Source organism: Haliotis cracherodii, unplaced genomic scaffold (assembly GCF_022045235.1).
Source record: "Haliotis cracherodii isolate W230 unplaced genomic scaffold, xgHalCrac1.p SCAF_13, whole genome shotgun sequence".
Classification (NCBI taxonomy): domain Eukaryota; kingdom Metazoa; phylum Mollusca; class Gastropoda; order Lepetellida; family Haliotidae; genus Haliotis; species Haliotis cracherodii.
Genome location: NW_027266268.1, coordinates 19,104,325 through 19,121,639, shown reverse-complemented (window position 1 = coordinate 19,121,639; position 17,315 = coordinate 19,104,325). Strand labels below are relative to the sequence as shown.

The 17,315-nt window shown below is 42.4% G+C and overlaps 1 protein-coding gene across 5 annotated transcripts in view; it reads left to right on the top strand.

Moving 5' to 3' along the window:
- LOC139459696 (sushi, von Willebrand factor type A, EGF and pentraxin domain-containing protein 1-like) overlaps positions 1-13,187 on the top strand; it is a 34,446-nt gene extending 21,259 nt beyond the window's left edge. For all 5 annotated transcript variants that reach the window (XM_071241332.1, XM_071241331.1, XM_071241329.1 and 2 more), the window contains 9 exons: positions 871-1,062; positions 2,211-2,633; positions 3,058-3,213; positions 4,286-4,447; positions 6,950-7,075; positions 7,682-7,855; positions 9,475-9,690; positions 10,990-11,163; positions 11,454-13,187. In XM_071241332.1, the coding sequence (XP_071097433.1) occupies positions 871-1,062; positions 2,211-2,633; positions 3,058-3,213; positions 4,286-4,447; positions 6,950-7,075; positions 7,682-7,855; positions 9,475-9,690; positions 10,990-11,163; positions 11,454-11,605 (1,775 nt within the window). In that variant the 3' untranslated portion in view covers positions 11,606-13,187. The remainder of the gene's footprint in view (positions 1-870; positions 1,063-2,210; positions 2,634-3,057; positions 3,214-4,285; positions 4,448-6,949; positions 7,076-7,681; positions 7,856-9,474; positions 9,691-10,989; positions 11,164-11,453) is intronic.
- The last annotated feature ends 4,128 nt before the right edge of the window (positions 13,188-17,315 follow it).

Below are 17,315 nucleotides of genomic sequence, written 5' to 3'. Positions count from 1 at the left end.
GCTTCGAGCTGACATTCCAGGACATTGTTCAAAGGAGTGTAAAAGCTAACGCACGCAATGTTTATGCGGGTAAAGCCACATCGTTAGTGTAGCCTTGCCATATAGCCTTGCCATGCCCTAGGACAGGTAGGACGTACAGCAGGTATAACCAACTGAGAGGTATCGATTCTTTTGCTCCTCAGTTTACTAACGGAGTATGCCGAATGGTATGGGCTAAGTAGAGCTGTACGTCTCGTTATTCACGACTATTTTGTATTTAACCCAACAACTTACAAGGTCCTATTTAGCTATTTAGGGGGAATATGGTAATTAAATGTACCCCCGCTTGCATAAAACCTAGTGTAGTTACTCGAATAGCAATCATATTTCTGGCATCACATCTAGTGAGGTGACGTCTAACACACGACGTCATGTTGACACTACATTACTGTCATCCGACATGCACTGACGTTGATACAAGAGTGTCTGACAAAAAGATAACTAAATTGGAAACTAATGATAACATATACATTACATTGTTACAGTATGGTTATATAGCACGGGATCGGGTGGTCAGGCTCGCTGACTTGGTTGGTGCATGTCATCGTATCCCAATGGCGTGGGTCGATGCTCATGATGTCAATCACTGGATTGTCTGGTCCAGACTCGATTATTTTACAGACGGCCGTCATATAGCTTGAATATTGCTGAGTGCGACGTTAAACAACAAACAAACAAATATAGCAGGGTACAAAGAGATCTTAGCACTTACGTGATCGTAACTCCCATATGTTAACATTAACTTACCCCAGTCGTAGAGCGGCACGCAGGCATATTGCTGCCTGGGGTAAAACAACTCCTATTAATTGATCCTCGATGTATCTTTTGCAGAAAAGGAATGTATCATCCCAGAGGATCCTCCTAATTCCAACATGAACTGCGGAGAGTTCTCAGGAGGCCAGATCTGCCGTGTGCAATGCAAACGTGGAAAAATACCTGCCAGAAATGCCAACATGGTTGCCTCCCTTATTTGTACTCCTGCTCAAGGCGTATGGTCAAACAACGACAACCCTGGCTGTGTCAGTTAGTATGTTATTACATCATATTTCTTTCTGGGGATAGACCGCCTCCGTGGTCTAGAGGTAGAGCGTCCGCCCGGAGAGAGAGGAAGGTCCGGGGTTCGATCCCCGGCCGCGTCATACCACGATGGTACTTGTTGTTATCCTGTCTGGCGCTCGGCATTAAGGGGCTAAAACAATGACTGGTCGGCTCGGAGTCAGTATACTGTGTCTGAGTGGGGTATGGTATCTCAGTGGGCTAGCACTATAAATCGGCATCGGTCCGGATTAGTACAAGCGGCCACACAAACACACACACGTACAGGCACGTCGCTTTATAAGTGCAATAATCTTGGACGCGACGTTAAACCCCATTTCACCTCACCTTGATACTGGAGGGCACAATGAAGAGCTTTGTTACCTGTTAATGAGCGCGTTCAGCTCAAAATTTCAGCTCGACATTAATGCCGTCAAATCTACAGGTACAATACATTGATCAGTTAGTTCTCCAAACGTAACTATTCTTTGACATAAAGATGTATCATTACAACACAATACTCGTGAAGATCCGGTTGAGAATAGGTCTTCAGTGACCCATGCTTGCGACTAACGGGATCGGGTGGTCAGGTTCCCTGACTTGTTTGGTGCATGTCATCGTATCCCAATTGCGTGGGTCGATGCTCATGATGTCAATCACTGGATTGTCTGGTCCGATTATTTACAGACCGCCGTCATATATATAGCTGGAACAAACAACCACAAGCACACACTAATATAGGCCAGTGTACGACGTGAACTCTAACATTTGTGAGACATACATTATAAGGGATGGCTTCATATGCCTTCATAAGGGCGGTCGGGTAGCCTAGTGGGTAAAGCGTTCGCTCGTCACGCCGAAGTCCCGGGTTCGATTCCCGACATGGGTACAATGTGTGAAGCCCATTTCTGGTGTTCCCCGCCGTGATATTGCTGGAATTATGCTATGACCATACTCACCCACTAATTCATTTATTGCATCCTGTTCACATTGATGCTTTTGAGGAAAAGCAACGTAAGCGCTTTCGCCCTTGAGTGTCCAGAGAATTACATCTCCATTTTATTATGATAAATACCATGCATGTCCCGGATGCAATATATGCTTATTATACAACATAAGCTTTCATGTCATTTCAGAGCAAAGAGATTCCTCCGTTCTTGAAACGTCTCTTGGTTATTATTGGTCTTCAAAGTGCACAGAAGAAGATACACAAAATGTTACCGACACATTTGAAAAGATAACGAGACTTGAAAGTTTCTATTCGAATTGTCCGGTGTGTCACATTCAAAACATAAGGTCCGCATGCAAAGAAAATCGTCGAGGGCAGCTGTTCATGGTTGTAAAAATGGACGTGCGAAGGAGACTCCTTGAAACCGACGGTACTGAAGTTGCGGACATGGTGATGAGAACAGTCGGCTTAAAAATATACCGCTGGCTTAAAGTTAATCTGAAGACACTCAACATTATTGGCAGGAGGAGCAGAATTATATACAAGAAATATCCTGTAACCGCAATGTGTGACGCTCAATACGCTGCAGACAAGGCATCAAGAGGCTGTGGTAAGGCCACATCACTGTAATAAGAATTGATTGGTAAAGCGCCTAATATCCATCGACAGTTGCACACTGGCGCTTTGACCAAATTAAAAAGTAATGTCTATGTACATATGCCAACAATGAGGAGATCTATTGAAAAGTTGAGGTGAAGAAGTGGGTTTTGAGGAGGGACTTAAAAGCTGAGTTTCTCAGATTCAAAGGCAAAGAGTTCCATAACTGTGGACTGCAAAAGGAGAAGGCACGGTCAGACATAGCAGAAGTAGACAGAGGCTGATGCATTTTAATTACTGTCAAAGTGTGCGATTCATAATTTTAACGGACTTAAAATACACACAGGTTTATTTAAGTGCCACGCCGTAGTGTGTTGACTAATGACTGATCTAGCATGTTTTATATATAGAATGTTACAGTTTCCAATCTCTTTCAGCTGCATGTGGGGTAGGCTATGAATATGACGGGCAGACCGGTTGTCGCATGTGTCGTACAGGAACATACCAAGATGACACAGGCAATCTTAAATGTAGAGAGTGTCCTGAAGGCACGTTCACATTAGCCCTTAGAAGAAGCCGAGAAGACTGTAAAGGTAAGGAACGCTTGAGCATTCGGCCTCTTAAATGTACACGATCGCAGTTGAAGGAATTACATCGTGCCTTCCGACTGACCCGTAGTTATGGTCCGGATAGTACAAAGGTCCGGATAGTTTAAATCTGGCCCAACAGTTGTGCTACGAGACTTCTCCATGTTTTGCTACGAGACTGGTCCAATAGTTTTGCTACGAGACTGGTCCAGAAGTTTTGGGTTTGTTTGGCAGCAGTGCATAAATAACGTCGATTGAAAATAATAGTACAGCTTTGGCTGGGATGTTAAGGAACAATGTATTTTGGACACTATTTTAATACGTTCCAGCAGAACTTTGTGTATAGAGTTATATGAAATTGTGTAATATTCGTCTTGTAGCCTCATCAAAAATAAGCGTCAATACATCTTGCAAACTGCTTGCATTTCGCCTGGAATTGCGAGCCAACCAATGTCTTATTACTGGTGAGCTCACATGTTAAAATATAGATGACAGCATATTCAATTGCCATGACAAATGTACCACTTTTTATATATTTATAACATCAACTTAAACGAAAGTATTAAGAAATTGCAATCTGTCATATCGATTTCCACATGCGAACGTGACATGCACATGACACGCTATTATCATGTTATAATTACAATTTATATAGCAGTTCCATTATGAATTAAGGAAAGAAAGAACGGAAGGAAGAAAGAAGGAGCAGTTAATAATCAATGAAGGTTGCAGGAAAGTTAGGAATATATTAAGGCCATATCAAGGCGGAGGATAAACCAGTGATCATAATGACAATGTGGGGTTCGAACCCGGATCCTCGTACAGCTAAGAAACGCAACTCTACACAGCGAGTTGTGTTGCCTGAGACCAATTTGCAACCTATGCCACTATGAATGAAGGAAGGGAGCATCGTCGGTTATCCAGTGTATGATAGGGCCATTTCATATTGATTGGATTAATGTTGGATGAAAGTAAGATGTAATATAAGTAAAGTTAGTCGTTATTGAATTATGACCTAGAATTAATTAGGTCACGACAAAGAGGAAATTCATAAACGAAACATTTTCTCCCCTGATAGCTCCGTGTCCTAAAGGGTCTTACTCCAGTACCGGGTTGGAGCCATGCACCAAATGTCCTGTTGGTCAGTACCAAGAACTGGAGCGGAGCACGACATGCAAATCCTGTGCAGAAAAGGAAATCACTCCTTCCGTTGGTAGTGAACAACAATCAGACTGTTATCGTAAGTATAGTTACGGACATGTATTACCCATAGGGTTAGAAATTACGGAGTTCCTAAACCTCGTATGTGCTCTTGTGCAAATATTACTTCACGCGCACCAGTGTATTGTTAACGTCATCCTGACGACATTGTTGTCATGATTCAAATATTATTGACATAAAGTCGGACTAACGTCACACTAGAAACGATGTCATAGCTGAAAACTGTTGACGACATCCATGAGGTCTTACAGACTGCGGTCGTGAAAGAGAGACTCAAAAAGATGAAGAAATACTGGGGAATATTGAAAGTATTACACTTGTTCTTAACGAAACTCGTGTAAGAATTCATGTATTACTCTCGCTCTCGCTTACGCAAGACCTCTGACACTCGTTTCGTAAAATCAGCACCACGCACCATCTTCCTGAGGCAAGGGAATTAACTGGCTATAAAAGCGCAATTTCCACCCATGCCGAACTAGGCTGGTATTATGGAGTTACAGTTTGGCTGGACTAACGAGCCTGTGCATAGTCCAATCACAATCGCGTAACGAAGCCAACATCCGCTTCGTAAACAATATGGCTTTCAACGTGCAGATTTCAGTTGACTGAAGGATTTGCAAAGGATGTGTACTGTCAACTGGGCGTCGACAGATATTTTCCAAATCTGTTCATGTCTTTCATCAAGGTGCCCATGTGATTTGATGCACTTCACGAGGTAAGACCCGTTCTTTTACAATATAGATCTTGATCATAGATCATATCGTCTTGACCGGGCGCCGCCATTTCATTTGGAGAGGCGGAATCTGATTTGCCAATGGGAGTGACGTAGAAGGGACATCACTCGTAATAGCCACTGGAAGCGCTACGGTCGAGCCGAGAAATCCCAGCCTAGGTCGACTGGACGCATATAGTTTGTTAACTCCCTTGCCTTGGGAAGATGACGGCACACATGCTCGTATAACTAAACTAGCTGACAAAAGAAACGCAACCAAATAAATAACGGTTGTCAGTTTTCAACAGTCGGGAGCACACACTTGGAATGCAACTTACCCATTCCATATGAAAATGTGCACGTTTTGCACGTGATTTGCGAGAAAAGTGAATTTAATCACTAAAAACTGCAAAATGTGCAAAAGTTACCTGAATGAAATTCTGGTCTAAAACATGAGCAGGTTTATACTCTCTCATCACATGAAACCGTTTAAAACAACGAACATGCCTCCACTAATCGCAGAGCAGAGGGAGAGAGCCATCGGTATGTTGCAAATGCTTCAAGTTCACCATCGCCAGACATATCTCACGTCACAGGCAAACTGGCAGTACTGCAGACAGGCCGAGGAGTGGAAGACCCAAAGTCACGACCCAGATTCCTAACTGTGACGTCATCATCCGCAAACAGCCTTGGACATCCAGTCAGCAGAAGGACAGTTGCTATCGAACTTTCAAGGGCATGACGTTAACGCTTCTACACCGATGTCACAGAATGAGATGGGCCAGGACTGTACAGCAGTGGCAGCAGAGAAATTGGCGAAGTATGCTCTCCAGCGACATGAGTAGGTGCCAGCTTTTCAAGTCTGATGGGCGGGTTCGAATCTACTGACGACGTGGTGAACGGACGGCACGTTGTTGCGTCCAAGAGTGGAGCTTTATGGAGGTTGTAGTGTCATGGTCTGGGATGTCATCTGCGGGGACCAGAAGAGAGATCTGGTCATCATCAACGGACATCTCACTGCACGTCGTTACATTGATGAGGTTTTGCGGCCTGTGGTACTGCCTTTCCTTCAACGACACCCACGGACGCTGTTTCAGCAGAACAACGCCACCACTCATACAGCTCGAGTCACTAGCGACTTTCTAAACGCCAACAACGTGACCGTATTACAATGGCCAGACAGATCACCGGACCTGTCGCCCATAGAGCACCTCTTGGACCAACTGAGACGCAGGATTCGGAAACGTCAACAGACGCCATTGACGATGGATGCCCTGGCAATTGCCCTACAGGAAGAATGGCGTAGGATCCCTAATCAGGATGTCAGGAGACTCGTGTACTCAGTTCAACGTTGTGTTAGGGCCTGCATCGTTGCTGGAGGGGGTCACATCCGATACTGAGCCATGTGTGTAGCACGGGACTTTGAAAGAGATCGACGTCGATTCTGCGGGTATGATCGAATACTGGACAGTGCACCCAGCGTGTCTGCAGAACTTTAAGTACATGGTTTTTTATCTTGTCATTTTCAAATACCGTTTTTGAATAATTGTTTTTTTTATAATAAAACATGAACTATTACTTAGTTTTGCGTCTGTTTTGTTTTGGACCTGTAAATTGTTTGGTGGCGTTTCTTTTGCCCGTCAGTTTACACAAGTGAATATAAAAATGAATTGTTATTTTGGTGAAATCCAAGTTGAATGCGTTTTCTGTGTAATATCTAGAGTTGAATAAAGTTGGGGGATAATATTGCTTTGAAAAGACAAACACAGCCTTCAATTTGTTCTTTTCATTATTCATTTATCCTTTCAGAGCAATCCACAAAGGTGTTTAGGCTGAAAAAAGTTGACATTGGGTCAACATTCGTGACATTGAAGTGGGCTCAGCCTACTCATCCACGTGCCACTCTCATCGGATACGGCAGCGCATTCCATAAAGGTTTGGAGGCTAACGAAACACGTGTCTTTTTCTGTCATTTTACATGTACTTTAAAACATACTTTAAGTCGTTAAAAGGCAAAGCTGTTTCTAAAATTGAAACAATCTTATGTATTTAACATATATCATTTTCTGTCCGTCAGATTGTCTTTGTTGGACGATAGGTGAGACAGATTATGTATGGAGTCAAGGATTGACATTATATATAAGAGACATTTGTATTTACTTGTCACAAAATAGTTTTTCTCATTGAGGTACCCAATAGTTCCATGAGTGGCGTATTCAGGACCGTAAATGTCAACTCTGTTAGGTTTTGTTTGTTTGTTGTTTAACGCCGCACTCAGCAATATTCAAGCTATATGACGGCGGTCTGTAACGAACGAGTCTGGACCAGATTTATCATTTATGATGTGTGATGTAAGAAGGGTCATTACTCCTTGAAACACAGTAACCTCGATTTTGATTAACAAGTAACTTCAATGGCCCCAATCCTTATCGATAACTTGATCTAATGTCGACATGTCCTTAAGACTTCAATTCAATGAGGTTGTCAAACATAATGCAATACGAAAGTTGTATTTCATCTAAGGTATTTCATTTACTCCAGCATCTGACAGCGAAGACACACGGGAATATCTTAATGTCACAAGCAGTAATATCACCAGGGTAACGATTACTGACCTGGAACCCGTCACTGAATACACAGTGTACGTGTGGGCCGTCACCGTAACGGGGCCGGGTGTGAAGAGGAGTGTGAATGTCACTACGGAAAATGTCACAGGTATTGTATCAGGAGTGGCCGAGTTTGGTATAACGCTGCCTTGAATAATGTTCAGGGTTTTTTTTAATCAAGGGTCTGTGATAAGCCTGGATGAGGCTCCATCCAACTTCAGGCCAAGCGGGACAATACGGTTTACTTCTTTGAGATGCATTTAGAACTTGGAGCACTAAGTGGTCACCTGCTTGATAACGGTGTTAGAACCTACACCGAAACGTCGCTCCTAATTGTAATAAACTTGTTCATCCATAAATCCTATCCTTACCCAATACCGATTAGCCTAGACAAAGCGGCTTTTGTGTGGCTGTGCTTTCATTCTGCATTGTAACGACGCTTTGTAAGTGTTGCCATCATATTTCGCCTCAACATTTTTTTAAACCTGTGATGTAATTTTCTTTTGCGATCTGCTTTGACGAGAATGTAAGGGAGAGTATTCCCATTTCAATTGAGCAGACGGCCGTTTTACGTGGAACCGGAGGTTGTTGACATAGAAACTCCGCCGACAAGGCACAGGCCACATTATATATAATTACATGTAGCTCAAGACCCATATAATAACCTAGTAGTATTAGTAGTTCCAGCATTCCGCAGTATCACATGGATACCCCATTCCGAACCAACCAGGTTTGCTTTGTAACCATAATTCCCAGCGCCAGGCAGGGTAACAACTAGTACCGATTTTCAAAGTCTTTAACATGAGTAGGTTAAGGGATCGAACCATTGACCTTCCGCTTTCTGTGCAATGGCTATGACAAGGTCACGGTTGTGAGTTGGTGGCACTGAGGTTATACAACAACATTTGGAACTAATGCTATTTCGTGTTATGAACAACTGCATCTATGACCTTGATACTTCAGCAAAGGGGGCAGCCTCTGTCTTTTATAAGATGATTTGATCAATAAATACCCTGAAAGGTTACTGCTGTATATCCAGTCATATGTTGAACATTCTCGACCATACCAATGTTCAATGTTAACAGTAAATGCATTTCTGACTGTGTCTGTCGAGTGTTTGCAAGATCAAGAGTACTTTATGCTCGTGCTTATCAAGGTTTACAACATTCAAAGAGTGTCATACGACACAAGTTGTTTGATCAATGTTACAACATTCAAGGCTTCAGTGAAGACCTATTCTACCCCGGATCTTCACGGGTCCTCTGTTTGGTGACGAGATGATATGAGATCAGAAACTTAAGCCTTGCATTTCACAAGAAAAACACGAATGGTCCATGTCTTGTGTATTTTGTTACTGATCTTCCGGATCTGTCTTTGAAAATGTCATTAGGGCAGATTGACTCTTGCTTAGAAATTGTTTGATCAAGGTTACAACATTGAAGGCCTCAGTGAAGCTTTCCAAAAATGTTAAGGCAGACACGAAATGTGACGCATCAGTGGCAAGGATGATGTGCGATGCAATTCCTTATTTTGGCATCTACCATATGTGTTTTTTCAGGTATCAATTGCCTTTCACCTTTCGTGTGTATGTGATGGGTGCCACCTGTGGGGCAGAATACACTCACCTTTACGCGAACAACTGGTATCCTTACTATTTGCATGTGATTCATAAATACATGCTCATAAAAAATGTCGTAATCGAAATATCTTAATTTCCCCTCTTTTCAGTCACTACAACACAGATCCCACCCGAGACAACGGTGGACCCGGCACTGTGTCCGCCTGGGACAAACTCCCGAAATGGAAGGAAAGAACGTGACGGTACCTGTGTCCCGTGTGGGTATGGTTTCTACCAGGAACACGTAGGTCGGAGAACATGCAAAGTTTGCAAAGCAGGCTTCACAACGTGGATCATGGGGGCGACATCCAGGAAGGACTGTGTTGGTGTGTGTTTTGATAAAGAGGGGCTTGGATTTGGCCAGTTAGATCAAATTTGTAGAATTATCCAGCTCATATGTAATGTTGACCTCCTTGTCTGACGACGATGTGTCATTTCCTAAGGACAAAATTATTGCATTAACCCTGACAAGTGTTGCTATGCACCATGTCTTATTAGGGAGATTCTCTGTTTCGATTCCCAGTGACAACTTTCTGTGACGACTCTATTTCTACTCTCTATAACCCTTATCTACTACAGTTCTCTTTAACCACTCTCTATGTTGACCCTCTATAACCACTCTCTATGACGACTCTCTATAACCACTCTCTATGTTGACCCTCTATAACCACTCTCTATGACGACTCTCTATAACCACTCTCTATGTTGACCCTCTATACCCACTCTCTATGACGACTCTCTATAACCACTCTCTATGTTGACCCTCTATAACCACTCTCTATAACCACTCTCTATAACCACTCTCTATGACGACTCTCTATAACCACTCTCTATGTTGACACTCTCTAACCACTCTCTATGTTGACTCTCTCTAACCACTCTCTATGTCGACTCTCTATAACCACTCTCTATGTTGACCCTCTATAACCACTCTCTATGACGACTCTCTATAACCACTCTCTATGTTGACCCTCTATAACCACTCTCTATGTCGACTCTCTATAACCACTCTCTATGTTGACACTCTCTAACCACTCTCTATGTCGACCCTCTATAACCACTGTCTATGACGACTCTCTCTAACCACTCTCTATGTTGACACTCTCTAACAACTCCCTACAAAGCGTCGACACTCTATATATAGCCACATTCTATGACGACTCACTCTAGCCACTCTCTATGTTGACTCTCTCTAACCACACTCTATGTCGACTCTCTCTAACCAAATAATGTTGACTCTCCAGGGTAAAAGGTTCGGCGACTTTGATTCCTTGCGTAACATCGTACCCCGACGGCGTGGATCGTTGCTCACAGTGATAGGATATATACTCGTCCTATAGCTGGAATACTGCTGATTGCGGCGTGAAGCAACAAAATAAATCGTATGCATCTTCGTACAGCGACATCCAAACTGTATGAACTACTTTGTAGGACTTATACACAACGGTATGTGTGAGCTGATGCGGACACTACCATGCATGTAACTATCAGAACCCAGCGATCTTAGCGCTACGACTATCGTTAATCTTTGTTTAAGTATGGGAGTCGTAGCGCTAAGGTCACTTTGTTCAAGCGAACCCATGTCGATTCCGGGAGATATACCTCTCCTGACGATTTCGTTTCAGACAAAAGGTGGACAACACCGACGCCATCAACTACGACAGCCCCTCCAGAACCATGTGACGACGGCTATGTTTCAGTGACAGGATTCAAGCCAGAGTGCACCATGTGTCCAGATGGAAAGAGAAATAATGATGCTCGAACTGAATGTTATTGGTGCGACGACCCCTTCTGCAGCGGTAACTATTCTCATCACTTTACTCTATAAACCATGTGTGACGGTAACATTATTTTCTATGTCACATTGAAAAAAGAAGCGATGCTTAACGATGAATGTAATTCACGCCCGTTTCCGTCGCCGAAACAGATTTCAGTGGGCGTAAAAGGCAAAAAAGTGATGAAAATCATATGATCACACGAACCACTGATAGCAACTCCACTTATATTGTGCTTCTTCTGTGTGAACAATCAGTAAAATCATTCATGTTTCAAACTTTGATGCGAATAAGATTTGTCTTTTTTGCTCCAGTCGCGACAACGACTCAACCACCCGCGACAACGATTCAACCACCCTCAAATGCTGCCACGACAGATAGCGTAGTCACCACTGTTTCCGACGGAAGCAACAGAACGGACAAGCGTAGTACCGGGGTTACGTTCCCTCAACGAGGTACTGCCTAGCGTCCTACCTGCGACCTGCTGACACGAAACTCGCTCTGAAAAGGCTTGACATGGCTGTCTTCACGAAGTCCTGGTGGCTAACCCAAATATTTAGATACAGGCGAATGGCCTAGACTATGTAATGATAACGACCAAATCAATCCAAATCTATGCAGAAATGGCGAATTCATTGTTTTGTATTAATCGTGTATATATACACCGGCTACACTCCGTCAGATATTTACGATTTTACTACTTTCGCGTTTCTGTATTGGCAGAGGATATGTTTATTTCATAACTGAATTGTTTGATAGGCATTACTTAGAAGTTTATGGATGACAAAGTAGACACAATTCATGGATAACAACTTCTTTAATCCTGTACCAGTCTTGCTTGACAACGGTATAAGGATCTATACCGAAACGTCGCCTTTACAGTATTAAAGAAGTTGTTATCCATAAAATGTCTACTTTATTTCAAAACTGTTTGAAACATGCAAGTGGTGGATACTGCAGTGATGTAATTATAACTGAATAACTGAGTGGAACGACGGGTTGATGTGTGCGACAACTTTCATTGATACCATCTTTTCTGAACATCGAAAGATGCTGTTGTGAAAGTTATCTGTATTCATTCCTCCACGATTTCATATGGCAAGTTTAAACCATCACTTCACAGTAATGAAATATGATATTCTGAAATAGCCATGTTAAATGACGATATAGGCAAAGAAATTATAAGAATGCATGGATGTACACTTGAAATAATTGCTGTATTAATATTTCTCCGTCACGTCATTGTCCGAATTACTCTCTGTCCTGTTTTTATGAATTGTCCGAATAGCTTATACGTTCTGCCCTGTTAGTGTCAATTTTCCGAATACCATGTACTGTCTTTCCTGTCATTGTTGATTGTCCGAATAATGTGTACTGTCTATCGTGTTATTGTTAATTGTCCGAATAACGTGTACTGTCTGTCCTGTTATTGTTAATAGCCCGAATAATGTGTGCTGTCTTTCCTGTCATTGTTGATTGTCCGAATAATGTGTACTGTCTGTCCTGTTATTGTTGATTGTCCGAATAATGTGTACTGTCTGTCCTGTTATTGTTGATTGTCCGAATAATGTGTACTGTCTGTCCTGTTATTGTTAATTGTCCGAATAACGTGTACTGTCTGTCCTGTTATTGTTAATTGTCCGAATAATGTGTACTGTCTGTCCTGTTATTGTTAATTGCCCGAATAATGTGTACTGTCTGTCCTGTTATTGTTAATTGTCCGAATAATGTGTACTCTCTGTATTATACTCTTCAAGTGTTTCAATTGACGTTGTTTTGGCGTTGTCTGTTATATTATATATGTGTGAAGTATAACTCTGAACACCACTTCCAAATACAAGGTTGTTATATATTTGATTAGTGTAGTCTACAGATAGGCCATGACATAAGCTCAGCCCTTGTATTTGGGACTGGTGTTCGGGTCTTATGTGTATTGTATGTATTGTATGTGTCATATCGTCACCAGTCCCGATTTCATTGATGAATATCCCCCTTCCTATTCATGAATGTAATACTGGATGTTGACAAATAAAGAAGTATGGCGAACACTTTTTTGTAATGTTGTAAAGCTATTGTTGTGATACAGAATTGACACATTTTGAGTTTTATTTGGGTGAGATAGTGAGTATGGTTTTACGCCGCCTTTAGCAATATTCCAGCAGTATCACGGCAAGGGACACCAAAAAATGGGTATCGAACCCGGGTCTTGGGTGTTACGGGCGAACATTTTAACCACTAGGCTGCCCAAACGCACCGAGTTTTTTTGAATAAAAAGAGGACGAAGTTTTCTTAGGGCTACCTGCTTAAGGGTGTTTATCGAAAAAAAAAAACTTTCCTAGAAAATGCCTGAAAAAAACATGCTTCAGACTGTTGAGAAAAATATATTGTCTGTGACAAAAGATACATTGTTGCGATATGTTTTTGTTTTGTTAAAAAAAGCATTTGCAGCTGTAGAGTTTAACGCCGCTTTTGACAATGTTGAGTTAAATGTGGATGGAAAGTCCGAAGAGATGCATGACGGTTACCACTTTGGTGAAACCCACAATCAAAGGCTTCTTTCGTATCCAAGGGAAGCAACTGCGGGACGAATTACGGCGCTTTAGGCGACTGCGCCACCCGTTCCCCTGTGAGTTCCAAAGGAAATGTAGGTAAAGACAGTATTCATACATGACGTCAGTCGCCTCCGTATAAAAAAGTTTGGACACCGTAACGGCATTGTCTTTTACATGTCCGCGCATCATAAAAGACCCTGTTCACAAGAACCATTCCGAACCCACTGACAGTCGTGAGGCAGATCTGATATTGCCACCGCAAGCATATTTCACTGAAAATGTCATGATAAATTCGTTATATGTGTCTTTGATGGGGTTTACGGGATTATTCGAGAGTAACATCCCCACACTCCGTTCATAGGACCGAATTTTGTTTTATTTTGTGTTTGTTTGTTTGTTTATTTGTACAGCAGTATTTCATCAATGTGAAGCCTGGTGATGTCAATCAGGATTATTTATTTACGGAACGTCGTGTTAGCTGGAATATTGCTGACTGCGGCGTTAAACAACAAACACAGAAAAAATATTACGGAAGCGGTCTCACATAGACAAGCAGACAGACAGACAGACAGACAGACAGACAGACACAATAGAAATACCATGAAACGACAGCAAATTGGTTTGACATAAAATTAATGTTCTAACTGAGCATTGGCGGCCGGGTAGCCTAGTGGTTAAAGCGTTCCCTCGTCACGCCGGACCCGGGTTCGATCCCCGAAATGGGTACAATGTGAAGTCTATTTCTGGTGTCTCCCGCCGAGATATTGCTGGAATATTGCTAAAGGCGGCGTAAAATCAAACTCACTCACTCACTCACTCACTCTAATTCACTCTAACTGATGATCATACTAATGAATATATGTGCTGCACAAACCATACACTGTCGTCTACAGTCCTATTGCGTACAATACACACATTCCGGCGGCCTTCTTTATTAGCCATAAATATTGTATAGTGGGTTTCATTGCTGCACACTAGTAGTATATCGAATTGATGATCCTTGTGCATTTAAAAAAAAACCTGACGTAAGCAAATGAATGTTTAAGGAATAGTGATGCGATCAGGTTGAAGCGATCAGGTTAAAATACCTGCAGCTCGTGCCTTGTTACGTGTTCGGCGATCACTCACAAGGTTATTATGTAATGGTGGCCTCATATGTTGACTGTGACTGTGGCTACCGTGAGATGGAAGTCTGTTCACCCGTGTCGGTGAGAGTTTTATACACATTTATCTATCTATCTAACTAACTAACTACAAAGTAAAACAATGGTGTAAATATGAAAATATGGACTATATCTTCAAATTTTCATTCGGATATCAATATTTCGTGTTGTATGTTCATTGTAACCCTCGCTGCTCCCGTTTGGTTTGCTTTATAAACCCTGGACGACCAAGGTGAACCTATGTTGATGTTAGGGTCAGTTAGGGTCAGTTGACCAATGGTAGTACATGTGAAGTGTTTACGTTGTACTTCGGTTAACGTACGGAGAACAAAGTTGACCACATCTCCTCGACCGCTGAGGTGCAGTGCTCTAGTCAGCTGCCCATGTGACGTCATTTATTGATCCAAGGGGCGATGGGGCAGCCTGGTTGTTAAAGCGTTCGCTCGTCACATGGGTACAATGTGTGACGCCCATTTACCGGATATTTCTGGAATATTGCTAAAAGCGGAAAACATCACTCACTCACTCACTCACTCACTCACCCACCCACCCACCCACTCACTCACCCACCCACCCACTCACTCACTCACTCACTCACTCACTCACTCACTCACTTATTGATCCAACCATGACTAAAGCTATTGTCATTTATGTACTTAACTAGGTATTGATATTACTTTTGTATTCTTACATGTGTTGTGCAAGTTTAACTTTCAGTTGTTGATATTAATACTTCAAAACCAATAAGCAACTTTGAGGATGATGTTGCATCTCGTTTGACGTTTGCGGGTGTATTTTGTATTTTATTGTTTTACATGCATTAGAAAGAATAGAGGCATAATGGCTGCTTTGAAGGCCATGTGACATACGTTAGCTGTGGTATTTCCTCTTTTCCTGGCAGCCATTAATTATTATATACCTGTGGTTGAAATTTATTCATAGTGTTTTTGGTTACTGCCTTAATACAGATTAACACTGGTTAACTTAGGTTGAACCTTATCACGTACGCACTGTCAAAAGCATGCACCACTAACCAATACTCACCTCTTTAAGTGAGTCGACAATTAAATGTGTCGACATTCGGCTCGGCTCGGCTCGGCTCGGCTCGGCTCGGAAGGTTAAGAGGGGGTATACTGTATATTGAATTGAGCGTGCGCGAATACGTTTCCTCGGCCACGTGTCCTCAGTCTTCTGTGATTGTGAGTAAGTGAGTGAGTGAGTTTGGTTTTACGCCGCTTTTAGCAATATTCCAGCAATATCACGGCGGGGGACACCAGAAATGGGCTTCACACATTGTACCCATGTAGGGAATCGAACCCGGGTCTTCGGCGTGACGAGCGAACGCTTTAACCACTAGGCTACCCGACCGCCCCTTGATTGTGAGTAAGAGAGTATGGTTTACCAATATTGCAGCAATATCAATATCACGGCGGGGACACCAGAAGTAGCTTAAAGGGGAAGTGTACACGCAAAAATCACTTTCTTTCTTTTTCTAAACAAAACGCAATTTTAGAATTAGTTAGTATCTGTGTTTGAAAATATACACTCATTTTTTTTCACAGTGAAAGTAGGAAGCTCACAATAGTGTGAAAGTGATATGCCGTTATGAGGCCTTCGTTTTACGAGCGAAATAGGCCTGAGTTATCCCCCTTAGATTATGACGTAATTGGTGCCAATTCAACTGGGTCCCTGTCTATTCTCAACGCAAAAGATATCAAGGACCAGTTTGCGGTAAAACAACATGGTCTACGACACACTCCGGCGCAGTGGTGACTCAGCATAACACAATTCTGGCTGGCATCTGAGATGCTAGAATCACAAAACTGTACCTACACCACGTGAAGCGGCTCTAACAAAGCATGATGACGTCATAATGTTTATCAATTGGCACCAATGACGTCATATTGCAAGGGACATAAGCCATGGTGTTTTTGTTATGGAAATAGAACACTTGGAAAATGTGAAAAATATAAATCGTTTTAGTGCAAAAAATATGTTAATTAAATATGATGTTTTTATATTTTTGTCTATGACACTTCTATGTTAACACTTTTAATGTGGAAAAAGTAAAAGAAAAAAAGGTTCATTTCCGTGTGAACTTGCCCTTTAACGCCTTGTACGCATGATGGGAATTGAACCTTCAGTTGTAACGCGGGAACTCTAACCGATGGGCTCCCCTCCCCTCCCCTCCCCTCCCCTCCCCTCCCCTCCCCTCCCCTCCGCACCCCAACCCACAAGTGCGTTGGATCAAATAAAATCATTAATTTTTGTTCAATAACAATGCCTCATCTGCCCCATGCTATCAATCACTGGTATGAGTCTCTGTGTCAATCCCAGTCACAGTAGACCCGTGAAGATTCTGGGGTAGAATTGGTCTTCAGCAACCCATACTTGCCGTAAAAGGCGACTATGCTTGTCGTAAAAGGCGACTAACGGACTGGATCGGGTGGTCAGGCTCGCT